Source organism: Mus caroli, unplaced genomic scaffold (genome assembly GCF_978045245.1).
Source record: "Mus caroli unplaced genomic scaffold, Mus_caroli_1 scaffold_16, whole genome shotgun sequence".
In the NCBI taxonomy this organism is placed as follows: Eukaryota; Metazoa; Chordata; class Mammalia; order Rodentia; family Muridae; genus Mus; species Mus caroli.
Window position 1 is genome coordinate 97,843,890 of NW_028227271.1, and position 16,831 is coordinate 97,860,720.

At 43.8% G+C, this 16,831-nt stretch overlaps 1 protein-coding gene across 2 annotated transcripts in view; it reads right to left on the reverse strand.

Annotated features, from left to right (window-relative positions):
* Window positions 1–16,622, reverse strand: part of Rictor (RPTOR independent companion of MTOR complex 2) — an 89,367-nt gene extending 72,745 nt beyond the window's left edge. For both annotated transcript variants that reach the window (XM_021183027.3, XM_021183026.3), the window contains exons 1-2: window positions 16,547–16,622; window positions 16,318–16,365 (exon numbers count right to left, since the gene is read on the reverse strand). In XM_021183027.3, coding sequence (XP_021038686.2) covers window positions 16,318–16,365; window positions 16,547–16,595 — 97 coding nt within the window. In that variant the 5' untranslated portion in view covers window positions 16,596–16,622. The remainder of the gene's footprint in view (window positions 1–16,317; window positions 16,366–16,546) is intronic.
* Between the last annotated feature and the right edge of the window lie 209 nt (window positions 16,623–16,831).

Below are 16,831 nucleotides of genomic sequence, written 5' to 3' on the forward strand. Positions count from 1 at the left end.
TACAGAACAGTCACAGGAGACAGGCCTTTGCTGAGGACGTGTCTTTGCTGTGGGCAGGCTTTGACATCACAAAAGGCACGTCAATTCCCAGTTGGCTCTCTCTGCTTCCTGTCTGTGAATGAAGATGTGAGCTCCCAGCGCTATTCCAGCACCCATGCTGGCCTACTTGCTGCCATGCATGCTTCCTGCCCATGATGGTGACAGACCCTGATCCCTCTGACCATAAACTCCAAACAAACCCTTCCTTCTGAGTTGCTTTGGTCTTGGTATTTTATCACAGCAATAGAAGAGTACCTAGAAGCACTGTTAACATGTCTACATGATTGTGAATTATTAGAGTATCCCAAAATAGTATTATTTATTGTGAATTATTAGAGTATCCCAAAATAGTATTAGGGACAGCCTTGCTTAATTATAAATTATAATTTTCTGTTTTAGGTAAAACATGTTACTAGATACGCTACAGAAGATCAACATTAATAATAAAATTCCAGTCAGGCTAAAAACGAATGAGTTTAAGCCAGGTAGGGTTTTATCAGGTTATTGGCAGAGGAAAAAAAAATAATAATTTCCAGAAATCTGGGGTTTCCAAGGTTGTAAAGTGACCATGATCCCATATAATTAATATTACCCACTATAGAGCTGGAACTTTACCACAAAGGTACATAAATAAAAGCTGTAAAACAAAAGACAAGGATTTCCCTCAAACTCTGTGTTAGGAGGCATCCCCCTAGGGCTCCCGAAAAGAGCTGTATCCCAAGAGCAGCAGTCACGGTGGGTGCAGGACAGGCCCGAGGTCTGTGCAAACAGGACTTCCAGAAGCAAGAAAAATTACCCTGGGGTTTTATTCAAAATAAAAAAAAGTTCTGAGAATAAAAGTACTAATCTCACTGACTTCTACATGGCCTGCTTTGCCATATTCCCAAGGCTACTGACATCTAAATGAAAGCACCCAGCAGCACAGCACAGCACAGCACAGCACAGCACAGCACAGCACAGCACAGCACAGGGATCACGTGTGTGTGCAGAGCTGAGGGGAAGAGAAAGAGCCAGCCAATGCTCGCCACACCCCCTGCTTTGTCAGTCTAACCCTAACTAACGCTAGCCTTTCAAAATCACTTTTATAAAAAATGATATACAACTAAGTGAATCCTCCTTAAGAGTATGGTCAGCACTATCTTATAATCTCAACCAGAAGCTGGCTGCAGCGTGCTCATACCTACTCACAGTAGCTCCCTGTATAAATGAATGAGTGAATAAATGAATGTAGCACTCCTACCTACAACAGAAAATGCACTGAAATGAATGGTGTCTCAGGTATTCCTTGATAAGTAAACATATTAAACCATGAGGGTTTACAGGTCCATACATCACTAATGCAGCCATCGCTCCGCCAAGTCCATTTTGGTTTGTTTCTGTGAGAAGCAATATGTAAGTCTCAAGTGATTAAAACTGAAAAATCTTACCTGTCTTGTGACTAAAGGGAAAGAATTAATTCACTCACTTGGTACTGGTTCCGTGATATGTGTTATCCAGAGTCTGTTCCAAGGACAAGTGCATCTCTCCAAACAATGATCTTTTTAAGTCAGATCACATGACTGCCTCAGAGTATCCTTTTATCCAAGCTCATACCTGGCTGCCTCTCTCCTCTGATCTCCTCTCAGTGACTACACACCAGCCATGTTGGTTCTTCCCTATCTCTGGGCACATGGACTAGTCATTTCTGCTATTTGAAAGATTCCCATCCTACCATTTACAGTGTCTCCTAAATACTACACCCTAGAGAGCATTTCTCTGAATCCCCCTTCCTCTAGCCATGAGTCAACATTCTTTCACATACCAAATTCCATTTAACACTGCCTAAAATTCCATGTTCCCATACTGACAGTCTATGTCCCTCTAGAACAGGGACTCATTCTGTCATCACTGAATCCAGCACAGCAAAAGGTCAGTATCCAGTATATAGTAAAATGTCAATAAATACTTGCTAATTTTGATTGACTATAATTAGCTATAAGGTAACATATACTATGAAATCCCAAAGCAAGAATTCAACCCTATTTGGGAAGTAACTGCTAACTTCTCAGACAATGTGCTGCCTACAGAAGAGAGAACAGACGAGGGAAAGAGAGACCTTCTGAAGGAGTGGACATAGAGCATTCCAATCAGCCAAGAAGAACAAGGCCTGAGTAAAGCTACAACAGCAGGCAGGCAACACCAGAGCTTCTGTGTATTTCAGAAATAGAAACTGTACCATCATCCCACTCAAAATTGGATTTGTGGAACAGGGACAAGAAACAAGGTTAGGATGGCTCTAGGGTATCTGATTTGGCCCAATTAAAGCACTTCTCTTAACACAGGTGAGAAATAGGAAGGTTTTTTTAGAATAAGAGAATTTGGAATTTTAAACCATTAAGTTTAGTGTACTTGCTTCATGGTTAAGATATTGTAAGCAATACAAAATTGCTCTGAAGCTGTCAGACTAAAACATAAACCTGATAGTCACTTTAAATAAATATTTGTTAGGCATATACAGCATGCCAGACAGAGAGAGCTGTTCCAGTCATCAATACAATAATGAGCAAAGCAAAATACGCGTGCTCACAACATTTACAGCAGGAAGACAAACGATAAATATATACTTTAACATCACCAATGGCAAGGGCTATGAAAAAGATGTATTATAGTCCAGTGGTAGAACACTGCCCTACCTTAAGTGATATCTTAGGTTCAATCTCAGCAAGACAAAAAGAAATGAAAGGAAAAAAAAAAGAGGGAAAAAGGAGAGATCAGAAGACAGAAAGAAAGGAAAGGAGGGAAGGTAAGGAGAAGAAGACCAACAATATAAAAAGAGATCACCAGCTGAGCACGGTGGTCCATGCCGCTAATACCAGCACTTAGGAGGTAGTGTCAGGACTGGGAATTGGAGGCCAGTCTGGGCTACGTGAGATCTGTCTCCAAAAATTTAAAAAAAATATATATATACACACACACACACATAGCCAACTAAGTTTAAGCAAAAGTAGTTTGTTGTATATACTTAGGATAAGGTGTGATACTGTACGGTTCTGATTACATTGGACAATAAGCTCTAAGAAGTCACTGACAGCAGCTGTGGTGAATGTGCCAGCTACACCCCAGAACAAATAGTACCACTGTGTCATTCTTAACAGCAACTATCATTCAAAATTCATCTCTAAAAGCAACTGCCCTTTGGGGGGCTAATAATGTATACTACATTAACACTTGTTCAATGTACTACAGACTCACAAACAGCAAGGAGCTTTCAAAGTTAGTGTTTCCAACCATCAGAGAAGTGCAAGCATAAATATTTGGGACTCTTCAGTTCGCATGATGTTGCATGTCTTTAATTCTACCACAGTAGGCAGAGGCAGGCAGATCTCTAAGTTCAAGACCAGCCTGGTCTACAGAGAGAGTTCCAAAAGAGTCATGGCTATATAGAGAAACTTTGTGGACACTGTGCACCCTCTTAGAATTGGGAACAAAACACCCAGGGAAGGAGTTACAGAGACAAAGTTTGTAGCTGTGATGAAAGGATGGACCATTTAGAGACTGCTGTATCCAGGGATCCGTCCCATAATCAGCTTCTAAACGCTGACACCATTGCATACACTAGCAAGATTTTGCTGAAAGGACCCAAATATAGCTGTCTCTTGTGAGACGATGCCGGGGCCTAGCAAACACAGGAGTGGATGTCCACAGTCAGCTATTGGATGTATCACAGGGCTCCCAATGGAGAAGCTAGAGAAAGTACCCAAGGAGCTAAAGGGATCTGCAACCCTATTGTTGGAACAACATGATGTACTAACCAGAACCCTGGAGCTCTTGTCTCTAGCTGCATATGTATCGAAAGATGGCCTAGTCGGCCATCAATGGAAAGAGAGGCCCATTGGACATGCAAACTTTATATGCCCCAATATAGGGGAATGCCAGGGCCAAAAGAATGGGAATGGGTGGGTAGGGAAGTGGGGGGCGCTATGGGGGACTTTTGGGATAGCATTGGAAATGTAATTGAGGAAAATATGTAATAAAAATATTAAAAATAAAAAAAAACGGGAGAGAGAGAGAAAGTGACACAGAGAGAGATAGACAAACAAATACAGGCAGAGACATACTCAAAATAAATACCATCAACAAGTGTATTTACTACAGTTCATGTGTTCTCGACATCTGAGTTTCTGTTTTAATGCTGAGAAGAGACACCATGACCATAATTGTTTAATTTAATTGAGAACTTGCTTATAGTTTCAGAGGTTTAGTCCATTATCACCTCCCCAGGCGGGCTGGGGGTTTGGGGGTGACAGCAGACAGACTGTACCCAACATGGGCTTTTGAAACCTCAGCGGCTATTCCCAATGACACACTTTCTCCAACAAAGCCACACCTCCTAATCCTCCTAATCCGTTCAAACAGCATCACTTCCTGCTGACTAAGCACTCAATGTGTGAGCCTATTAGGGCCAATCTTATTCAAACCACCACAGCATCAGGCCCCCTTCATTCTTTGTAATTATTGTCTTACTTTGCATATAATAACATTGAAAGCCCAGTTCTATAAACTCACCAAAGTGAAAGTTGGAAAAACTTAAGCAGTAGTGTAGAGTGACCAAAGAAATGAGGCAACATGCAGGAAATCACAGGAGCAGCAGGTGCTTCATAGCGCTGGAAATAAACTGTCTTTATTATGAAGTGAGATTCCTAATGATGGAACAGTTAAGGAGAAAATGAGGAGGAAAGCTGAACTATACTCCTAAGTGCTCCAAATCTATGCTCTGTCAGTGTTAGCATCTATCTTCTACTGCACCTGGTATTAATTTTGGAAAGACAGTAAAGAGTTAAACTCATTTGGTCTGTCATAAGAAACAATAAAAGTGCTTGAATATCATTTCTCTCTCAATGCCCATATGACCTTTTAGCCAGTTATGCCCTGTGACAAGAAAATAAGACAGTGACCTTCCAAGCAGGCAGGAATGAGGTAGAGGACACAGCAAAGGTCAAGAAGGAATCAGCTCTGCCTGTGGACTGTTTACAAGTCTGAATTGTTCTCCTCTCCAGCCATAGGACGGCCTGTTCAGCATCCTCTAAGCTTTCCTTTCCCCAGTGATCTCCCAGCTCCATCATGTTGACAAGTCCTTTCCTTCAACTGAGAGTCTACAGGATTTGACAGCTTTCACTGCTTGTGGGAAGGGGGAACCTCTGGGAAATCTACCAATTTTTTTAAACAACCTCTGTTTTTCTAGTGTTGTTCATATACTCAGTGTCCTTGTGTCATCAGAGCTCTTTATAGTTGCATGGCTTTTTTGTGAATGTTTCTCTCATACACTGACTGTCAATTATTCACAAAGTCTGTAATGTGTGTGTGTGTGTGTGTGTGTGTGTGTGTGTAGCCACAACTGAAATGACCACCTAGGTAGATACCTAGAAAGATTAGTAAGACCTTCATATTTATTCATGAATTCATGAACTCATGGGTTAAAGTTTCATCCTTTTAAAGATTTGCTTTTTTATATGTATGAATGTTTTGCCTACATGTATGTACATGCACTGTGTATGTGCCTGGTGCCTGCACAGGCAAGAAAAGAGCGTCACATCCTCTAGAACTCCAGCTATAGACAGCAGTGAGCTGTTGGGGGAAGAGGGGGACTGAGCCTGGGGTCCTTCACAAGAGCAGCCAGCACTCCTTACCACTGGACCCCCTCTCCGTCCTCCTTGTTCCGCAATTCCTTTTCTGTCTCACTTTTCTGATATAAGTTTCCTCTCATCAGTTCATCATGGTTCTAGCCTCTAACCTACATATTACAACTAGATGGCATTATATAAGAAATGTATACGTGAGAAAACTGTGACTACAGTACGTATGAACATGTGTCTATTGTCATTAGCATATGCATGCTTTAGAAAAGCAGATCGGGCATGTACCTCAGTAGTTGACTGCCAACTATGAATAAGGCCCTGGATTCAAGTTCCAATATGATAAAAACTAAATAAACATTAAGTTCATATATAAAACATACCTTCCCCCAACCCAGGCATATGCCAATACCCCAAATACACATTTCATGGCAATGTATGTATTGTTCACAATAGAAAGCTGGGTTTGGAAGTCTAAGTTTGTGGTCAGCTCCTATCTCAAAATAATAAAAGGCAATTAGACCTTTTCTGTGTGGCGTTTTCTAATACGAAAACAGGATTTTTAAAAAAATGAAAGTAGGAAAAGAAACAATAACAGAATCAACTGTCACTGTTTTAAACCCAGGCTCTTAACATCTTTTTGTTTTCTTCTGAAAATCCAAAAGCTTTTCCCTTTTTCAAGTAATTTTTCTCCTTTTGTCAGGGAAAGAACAAGGCTGAAACCTAATTAACAGCTAACTCTAAATTCTCCTATTAAATAAAGGAAAAGGACAAAGGAGGGAGGAAGTATATACAGTGACCTCAGTGACCTCCATTTCAAAGCTAACATGAGCTTAAATTTAATTCGTCAGCAATAACTAAAACTGTACACAGGAATTCCATATAATAACTGAAACTTAAGCATGCACCTGACTTCCTTTGTGCCAGCCTGTGTCATTTTAAAATACCACCAGTCTAGTAATAAAACCACAGGCCATTCTAACAGAGTATCAAACAGTTCTAATATTCAGACAGTAATTACTGATTCAGTCAGTAACACAGGAGACAAATGTGATTAAACAAAATCATACCTCTTACAACACACACATAGAATACTAAGGACCACACTATTCCATTGTCCCTTGGCCACACACAGAAACACAGTACAATGTTGGAGCTCACATCACCAAAATGTTTCCTCAACTTAAGTTTCTCTCCATTCACTTTTTTTTCCTCATCCCCCCCCCCCACTAGCAGGAGGCAGGTGGGGATTATACAATGTTAAAGAGTACATTAGAGGATTATGAGTGGAAAAAAAAAAAAACCAGGGCAATTAAAAGTTTTAATACACCAGGGATGAACCAAGTTGGGAAATAATTAGCACTACTATTTCAAGATGTGATTTTCTAGACCTATGTAACTGCTGAAAAATACATACATGCCCACATTTAAAGCAGTTAAATAGCCTTTTCTCTGGCAAACTGCTCCTTTTAAGTAACTAAGTGGCTTGGCAACCTCCTGTGTTTCCAGCTCCTGTGCCTCTTCACTCTTTCTTCATTATGAGAAGCACATGAAATTGCACTGAATTCCAAGCAACACCACTAACATCTCTGCAAGTGACAATCCAAGACTGGTTCTGCTACCCTGCTACAGCAGCCATTTCACCATTTCACAGAGCTAACCAGGAGCTCGGGACTAATGAAACACTGAGTTTTCAAGACAGAGGTTTTTTACGTGTCTAGTATTCATTTACTTATGTTGAGCTGGGCATGGTGGCGCACGACTTTAATCCCAGCACTCGGGAGGCGGAGGCAGACAGATTTCTGAGTTGGAGGCCAGTCTACAGAGTGAGTTCCAGGACAGCCAGGGCTACACAGAGAAACCCTGTCTCGAAAAAAGAAAAAGGAAATAAAACAACATTTACTTATGTTGGGGATTTACTTATGTTGAGTACATGCACATGCTATATCATGTGTGCTACAGCAAGCACGCCGTGTGGAGACAAAGGACAGACTGCTGGGGTCAGTCCTCTCCAGGCTTCCTGTGCCGTTGGGCTTGTCAATAGGTCAGGTCCTGTCCATCACTGAGCCCTCTCGACAGCCTTCAGGATGTTCACTTCAAATTACTTAAGATCTCATCAGTAGGTCATATGCTTAAGTTCTGAGATCAGAAAATAGTCACTTCACTGTAGAAAATAACAAAAGTATCAGCCACCCCACTTTAGTCTCGTGTTTCCAGGGGGCATCTATCAGAATTAAGTTTTCTAAACTGAGAGAACCCCTTGAACTTGCACAGTACCCTCTGTCAAGAATGTATTAATGAAGAGGAAGGTCATATGCCCTACACAGTAATAGGAGAAAAATCATTTATGACTAAGCTTAAAATGTGAGCAATTACAGATTCATCAACACAAGTGTGCAAGTATTTCACAGTATGATTCAAATCTCAAAATCCAGTCCAGCATCACTGCCTATCAAAGGTCAAACAAACCCAAACCTAAAATATAATTCGTCTTTCAACATTTCACTTGCCACCAACTTCCTCCCAATACTATCTTAAACAATAAATGACTTGTTAGTAAGATATTTGTTCTCAAATTTAGGTTTTGATTTTTAAAACTGTCTCAGGCCTGCTATGGTGGCATGTGCTAACATCAAGAAAAAACACTATACATCCAAATTCTTTAGTATACAGGAGTAAAATCTGGAACTTATTTATGCTAAGTCTTTAAAATCCAAGTTTATTGGGTTTGAAAGTCTTTTTAACATATTTGCTATTATATTTACCTGGCTTTGTTTAAGGCATTAACATATTCTCAATGTTATTTTATATAAAGCTCATTTACTAGGTACACAGCAATAGTGCATGAGTCTAGACTGGAACTGGTGGAACTGGTGGATGAAGAATGCACTCATGTTTGGATTCTTTGTCATCTACATTACTTGAACATATGAATTATTTTTAGCTGGTATGCATAATTATTTCCCATTTATTTTGGCATCTGCATAATTCTATACGCCATTCACTGTACAGGGAGCAATTTTGTTTAACATGGTCACACTGACAAAAAGAACAATGATATCAAAACAATGGATGATCCAAAAAGTTTAGCAGTTTCCTCCCAATCACTCATACATCGATTATTTACTAAACATTTTAACCTGTTCCCCCGCTACTCTGATAGCATTTGCTTAGAAAATAAAAATACAAAAAAAAAAAAAGTCAACAAACAAAAAACCTACTGAAGGGAAAAAGAACAACATGCAACCTGACCAAGCGACGCAGACTCCACACTATCACGACACACAGAGTAAGTGTCAGGACTCCACACTATCACACTCCCAGCGCCAGCCTTCTAAGCGCAGGGCAGAGCAGACTGACTAGAGAGTGACAGAGGAACGGGCAGGCAAAGCACTTTTGCTGGCCCACTGTGCTTTTCAGGGCCCTATTTTCTGGAGCAGGAGACCAAGGTAGAAGTCTCAACAGACAGATCGCTTGACTGTAACTTACATTTAAAGTGCTATGAAACACTGTCTCTCCAACACATACTATTTATACATACATAGTATTTAAGAAATACTTCTCAATAGTCCTCACCATGAACGTAACAAGGTTCCGAATGCTTTCTCTCTTTATTTAACCTTTCAACAGCCAGTGGTGATTATCTGAGAATCACAGAGACGGAAGGTCAAAGTGCTGTGTGCAGTAAGCATTATGCATCCTAGAGGGAAGGCAGCTGAAGCCCACAGGGGAAACACCCGCCAGAGTCACTCTCACGCTAAGAGTAGACCTAAGTTCTTCCACGGACCCCACCTTCCACTCTACAGCTTCCAGCCCCTCCAACTGAACAATCTCAGATTAGAACCTTCACCACTTTCATCTGTTGAAGGATCCTATCCACAATGTGCAGTCTTCTCTCTGATCTTGGAATGATCAGATCTTTGACTGTCCACGGAGGAGCTGAGGACATAATTCAGCAGTGAACATGTTTAGCACGGGTAAGGTCCTACAGTCACTCCCAACACACACACAAATCTCTCGCACGCTCGTAACAACCTATACAAAAAATACGCAAATCATAAATTCGGAATAACAACTATTAAACATTCACTCTATTTCGTAGTACTTTTTCCATATGGTTGGTGTTATCAATCACACGAAATTCAAAACCACACACTGAAGTCCTAACTGTCTTCTCTATCTTACAGCACTATCACTTTGGTTCCAGTCTCTTTAATAATATACTACTCTGTTGTTCATTTCTTTCTCCATCCTTTCCTTCACTGCTTCAGGGGTTGGGAGCAAACTCAGTAATAGACTTCTTGGTTAGCATGAGCAAAGACCTTCAGCTGTACCCCTTAGCCTTAAAGAATTACCATTTTTTAAAAAAATAAAGACTACTGAGAATACATTCCTAGGTAAAGGAAACAACTACAGTAAGTAAACATAAAATGGCATGTCACACTTCAGAAACCATTTTTCTCTGATTCAAACAATTACTCGCAACAGGAATGGAGGGAGAGTCAGTGCTTTAGACCAGAAAACTGACCCTAATCTCCAGCAAACGGTGCTCTGTGTATGAAGGAGTGCACTACAAACAAGAGCTATGCCAACAGGCAAATACATTTTGATTGCTACAGCTGTAGTAGCACAAAAGAAAATGCATAAATAGCTTATAAAAGGCCTTGGATGCCAAGCTAAGGAATCGGACTTTATACTGTAAGCAAAAGCAAGCCTTGTTTCGCTGCTGTTTATTTTCAAGTGACTACATGATGGCAAGATCAAATCTGGATTTACAAGAAAATGCTCCTAGTAGCAGTAGAGCAGGAATGAAAAACAGGTAAAAACAGAGATCAAGTCTTTTTTATTACTCCACAGGGATAATGAGAACTTGAAGGAACACCAACAATGATGGGAACAGACTACCAACTAGATATTACAGAGGCCACATGAGTAGTTTATCAAGAGAACTAAGCAAATGAAGAGCAGGTCTGGAGTTTGCACAACAGAAGATACTGACAGTACCTAGAAAGCAGAAAGCAGATAAGCCTTCAGGTGCCGAGTGACACACTCTAACTTTAACATGATTATTAGATACATGGCATTCACTGGCCCTATAACACTGAACGACATCTCTCTAGGTCTCAATGCTTTAGAATGTCAAAGCTTTTCTTCTTTGAATTGGAGTAAGTATAGCCAACAGTTGATGAAAACTGAGATAACTGAGTGCTTGGCATCATAGCAAAAGCAGAATGTAAAACTTCAAATGGCAGTGAGTTTCAGGAGAGGCTGCTCACATCAATTAAGACAGCGTTTTCACTACACGGAGAGAGCCCAGGGAGAGAAGGCAGCTGTGGAATAAACTCAGCTGCCTGAAGTCTTCAGAGAAGTATTTTTTCTAATCTTTATCTCTTTCTACTCTGTCTTGACCTATGCCCACTCTAGTAACCCATCCATAAGGATACAGCAAATATTTGCTAATCAAGTGGAAAGGGAGCCAACAGGAAGGAAGAAACTAAAGTAAGGGAGAGCTGTACAAAGACTTGAAGGAAGTCCCTCAGGTGTGGAGTCGCTCCTGGACAGGAGCTGCTTTACACCTGACTAGCAAGAGAAGTCAGGTCTGACTTCATTAGGAATCCAGAATTCAGACCTCTTAATAAAGAAAAGAAAGAAGCTGGGTGTGCTAGCACATGCTTAAGCAAGAGGATTACTCCGACCTGGGCCATATAGTCAGAGCCAACCCAGCTAGGAACACACAACAAGACTGCCTTCAAAATGGGAGACAGACAGAAAAGTTACCAAAAGTTAAAAGTTGCTTTTCAGTAGGAGAAAGCAAACCCGCTGATTTCCTCACTCACTGGAAAAGATCTGACTCCACTTCTGTAGCTAACCCCCGTCTAATCCTTCATCACTTCTCCGATGACTCGACACAGCTTTTCCATCCACAGACTTTCCCTTTCCACCGTGGGCTGGATTCGGCAGGCAGCCCACAGCTCCTTCCACGAAGCCACAGCTTTTATGGACATCGAGCCCTTTCGAGGCTTCTCTGATCACCAATGCGCCATGACTGATCACACTCTCGTCTGGCTGCTGCGACGCCAGCTCTGTCCCTCGAACAGTCTGAGTGCTTATTATTTCACACCAAATCTCTTCTTTATTCAGCACCAATAAACTCTTTAAGAGGAACGACATCTTTCCTGTTCCTGCTCCTTCAGCATTTAATTCCGTTTCTGATACATAAGAGGTTTCTGTCAGTGTTTGTTTGGTTTAACTGAAGTGAGCAATTAAAAAAATGAGTACCCTCCCAACTAAGGGAAATTAGGAAAAAAAATGTTCAAATTCACACTATTTCAGATAACCATCCTGCCTTTCTAAATACTGAACAGCAAGTGAACCAGCAACAATCTAATCCAACAGACTGCATTCCAATAAATGTCTATTGCAGAAGTGTCCGTTTTCTAGGAAGACACTTCAAAAACTATACTAACAGGGGCTTACCCTGAGAGATTACTGTGTCTTTCAAGTCTGAGTAAACAGGACCAGAAGGGGATGCACTATTTAAGAAAAAAAAAAAAAAAAAAAAGGAAAAAGAAAAAGGTCCATGCTTGCTATGGAAGTAGCTAAAGAAGTATTTGGGTATTTAGACTTTCTTTAAAAAAAATACATTTTGGTATGAAATACAGGGAGTATTTAATGGTGTCAGACGCAAACTGGGGACTTTCACAAATTAAGTAGAGTAGGCTTCTGAACAAAACTGAAAGCAGGAATTACTAACAAATTAACTCTAAGATTACTAAATAGGCTCCTAGGTCAAAATTAATCCGTCAACAATTTCTAATACAGGCATTCTGTATGAGCCACAGTAAAAACACCAATACCAAAACCAAAGGCCCCGAGCCCTCCTGGGCCTCAGGAGAATCAGAACACAAGTCAATCACCAAACTAAAAGCTTTCTGTGTTAGAGAAAACAATTCTAGGGCTCACAAACTGTAATCTCACATCTCACCCTAAGGACATACAACAAACTATACTTTGGGTTAAACTTAGCTGGTAATCTTTGAGACAGGTCTCCCCGAGCCCAGGCTGGCCTCCAATTCCCAGCTCTGTGTCAACCTCCTAAGTGCTGATACTAGCAAAACCATGTTATCACTAAATACTCCGTTTCAGATATACCTGATAAAGTAGACAATCTCCAAAACAAACTCTAATTCATTGAATACATATGTGTAACAGTCGATGATTTGGGGCTTGGGGAAATCACTCAGTCAGAGAAGTGCTTGCCAAAAGTAAGAGGCCCTGAGTTCAAAACCCAGAGCCCAAGTAAAAGAGCTAGGTGTTTTTGTTCCCAGCACCGAGGAGCTAAGGGCAACAAGCAGACCCTAGTTCCTGGGCCAGCCAGTCGAGCCTAACTGACAAGATCCAGGCCACTTAGGAGCTACTGGCACCTAGGTGGTCCTCGGGCTTCTATACACACATGCGCCTCTGCACCTGCACACGTACATGCACACATGTGCCTCTGCACCTGGACACACACATGCACACATGTGCCTCTGTACCTGCACACACACATGCACACATGTGCCTCTGCACCTGCACACACACATGCACACATGTGCCTCTGCACCTGCACACACACATGCACACATGTCTCTGCACCTGCACACACACATGCACACATGTGCCTCTGCACCTGCACACACACATGCACACATGTGCCTCTGCACCTGCACACACACATGCACACATGTGCCTCTGCACTTGGACACACACATGCACACATGTGCCTCTGCACCTGGACACACACATGCACACATGTGCCTCTGCACCTGCACACACACATGCACACATGTGCCTCTGCACCTGCACACACACATGCACACATGTGCCTCTGCACCTGCACACACACATGCACACATGTGCCTCTGCACCTGCACACACACGTGCCTCTGCACCTGTACACACACATGCACACATGTGCCTCTGCACTTGGACACACACATGCACACATGTGCCTCTGCACCTGTACACACACGTGCCTCTACACCTGTACACACACATGCACACACGTGCCTCTGCACCTGGACACGTACATGCACACACAACCACCGACATCCTTCTTAACTTATGATTTAAAGACTCCCAATTCCCAATGTAGGCAAGCAGCTTACACTAAATATTGCTTACAAATGGTAAGACATACTTCACACTGAGTAACTAAGAACTACCTTCCTTTACCTTTCACTAACACTTGAACGGTTTTGGGGTTTTTTGTTTTTTCCAGTTGGAGAAAGCAGAATGTAAGCACGGTCAAATAACTTGTCCCACGTCCCCCAACTCCTGCTGTCCCTGTCCCTGAGAGTACAATGCACAGCTATCTGACTTGACAGTCAGTGCTCTGATATGCATGGATGTCGCTTACAAATCACTATGACCACGGCTGTCCACCTACACAGCAGACTGCACCAAACACTCTGCACACTGCCTCAGCATGATGTGAAACAAAAATCTGGTGGCTCAAACTTTACATTTTTCCGTACTGGAATCTAATCTACAAGCAGCTGCAACCCATCTGCCTCGTGGTTCTCAAATCATTACTAAAGTTCAATTCCTCGTGGACTTTCTTCATGTGTGATCCACATGCCTTCAAACAATGAAATGTTTGTTCAAGTAACACTTTCTCTAATCAACTGTCTCCCTATATATGAATCTAACTCCTAACTTTTTCCTGCTAAGCTTCCTTATGATTGAGGCCTACAGTTCTCGTGTAACCTCTCTCTGTTGTGTATTGCTTTTGCAATCAGGTCAACTGGCTGTGAATACTTATTTGCAACACTGGTACGTTTTATCAGGGCAAGCAAAAATAACATTTTCTAAGCATTTTACGTAACCCTAGAAACAGCTGCTCTATCACATGGCCGTTCACGTCAAGTCTCAGAGAACTGATGATTTTCGATCGTTACCCCAGATTTGTCTTCCCGAGTTCATACTGAAGTGAGGCAAGTTTCATATAAACTTGTATGTAAGCTTTTCTACCATCCCAAATTCTGACAGCCACCACAAAAATAAAAATCCCACAGCTGAACAGGGGAAAACTGTAGGTACTAGGCTCTAGTTAACCAAGAGGTCTCTTCACACAATTGCTCCCTTACCAATTAAATCACTGACGAACTACTTGGTTAGAAAAGCACGATGCAAAGTCTCAGGTCTGTATTATGATACTCAGAACCGCTGTCTGGAAAACCTACTTTGTATACATTTTTCAGGTATATATTAAGTTTACAAATTTGAAAAAAAAAAAATCTAAAGCTTGACCTTTTTTCTAGTGTTTCTGAAAGCTGGTTAATGATAAGAGTGTTCCAGATCACTGATGTAGTCGCCATCGCTAGGACTTACGCACCACTGTGCTGGATCTTTAAAGAGGTTCCCTTTGAAAGGGCTCTTTTACTCAAAACAACTTCCTAAACTATCAGAACCAAATGCTAAACAACAAACACGTGTTCATGAAACTAAATCAAAACTAGTCTTTCAGTCTACACAGAAGGATTCTTACAATACAAAAACCGAAACAAAACTGAATTACGCAGTCAATACAGAGACGGGTCCCCCAAGCCCCACATCCACCAAATACTTTATACGACGGTCACTACATACAGGGTGGGTGGGGGAACCAAATTCATGTCGTATATAGAATGTTTACGACTGTTCTTGTTTTGTTTTAACGTCCTAAGGTGTTTCACGAATCTCAAAAAGTGATTCCATAACAGCAGAACTAGTTAAGTTACACTCCACTCCAGCGCTGTGGAGTCGGACCGTTCGGAATCTGTAGACCCAACTCCTGTTTAAGGAGGAAGAGAAAAGAAATCTGGCAGAGAACGGACTGATGCTTCGGCGAGATACTGGGAGATGAAACACCAGCCCGAGGGCGGGTGACCGAAGCAAGAAAATACCGATCGTTCGCCGGGTGCGGTTCTTAAAAACAAAACACACGCGGGGCTCGCCCTGCTGGGAAAGGTGTAAACAAACCCAGCTCTCCTCCACTGCAGCCACAAGGTACACAATGAAGCGGCGGCGGAGTGAGGGGGCGGCCGGTCTCCAGCCAACTACAGCCCCAGCGGGCCCGGGAGACGGGAAGCGAGCAGCAGGGAGCTGCGGCGTGAACCAGACACTTAGCAGTCATCACGGGCTCTCAAAAAGCTGCGGGGACCCCCCCCACCCCACCCAAAGAGGATCCCACGGGCAGGGAACAGCAGTCCCGCAGTGAGCAAGAAGCCGGCAGGGTCCAGCATCTGCTCGGGGGGTGGGGGTGGGGGACGGGGAGGGCAGGATGTGGTCGCTCTTCCCACAAACATCCTCCAGCAACCTAAATAACAACCTCTACCTTGCTCCCCCACCCACCCCGTCCAAGGCCGCCCCCGGGATTCGGGGAGTGGGGGGGACACACACGCGCCCGCGGGCGACCGAGCCGGCCCGGGAGCTCCGGATCCCTCCCTGGCTGCTCCGAGGTCCATCCCGCGCTCCCGCAGCCGCCCGAGGCCCCGGAGCGGGCTCAGCCCCCCGAGCAACCCGGGCGCGGGGCAGGGGGATGGGCGCGGGCTCGGCCCCTCGCTGCCCCGCACGGCTCGCCTGCCCGCCCGCCCGCCCGCCCGGCTGCCCGCGCCTCCCCGGCGGCCGCGGCGGCCCGCGTTACCTCGGGTCAGATCGAGCGGGACGTTCTCCTCGCCGCTGTCATTCCGCCCTGTGCGAGACAAGACACACAACCCCAGTTAGGATCCATCGCAGGCCGGCGGCGCCCGACGCCCCGCTCGTCTTCCCCATCCAACCTCACCCCACCCCATCCCCAGGCCCGGAGCAAAGCCGAGCGCCGCGATCGGTGACCCGCACCGGGTGAGGAGAGCGAGGGCGGCGAGCCGGCTTACCTCGTATTCGGAGGTTCTTCAGAGAGCGGCCGCGGCCGATCGCCGCCATATTGACGGGTTTCAGTCACAACACCGGAAACCTCGCCCGATCGCGCGAGAACCCCCTTCCCCTCCCCGCGCGCCGTTCCCGCCCCCCTCCGCCCCCCTCCCGCGGCAGCGCCCCCGCCCCTCGGCACGGAGGCTCCCCCGCGGGCGCCGAGCAACGCGCCGCCGCCTGTGCCGACCCGGATCGGGCGGTGGGATGCGACCCCCGGCGGGGGGGACAAGGGCTGGGCGACGGGGCGC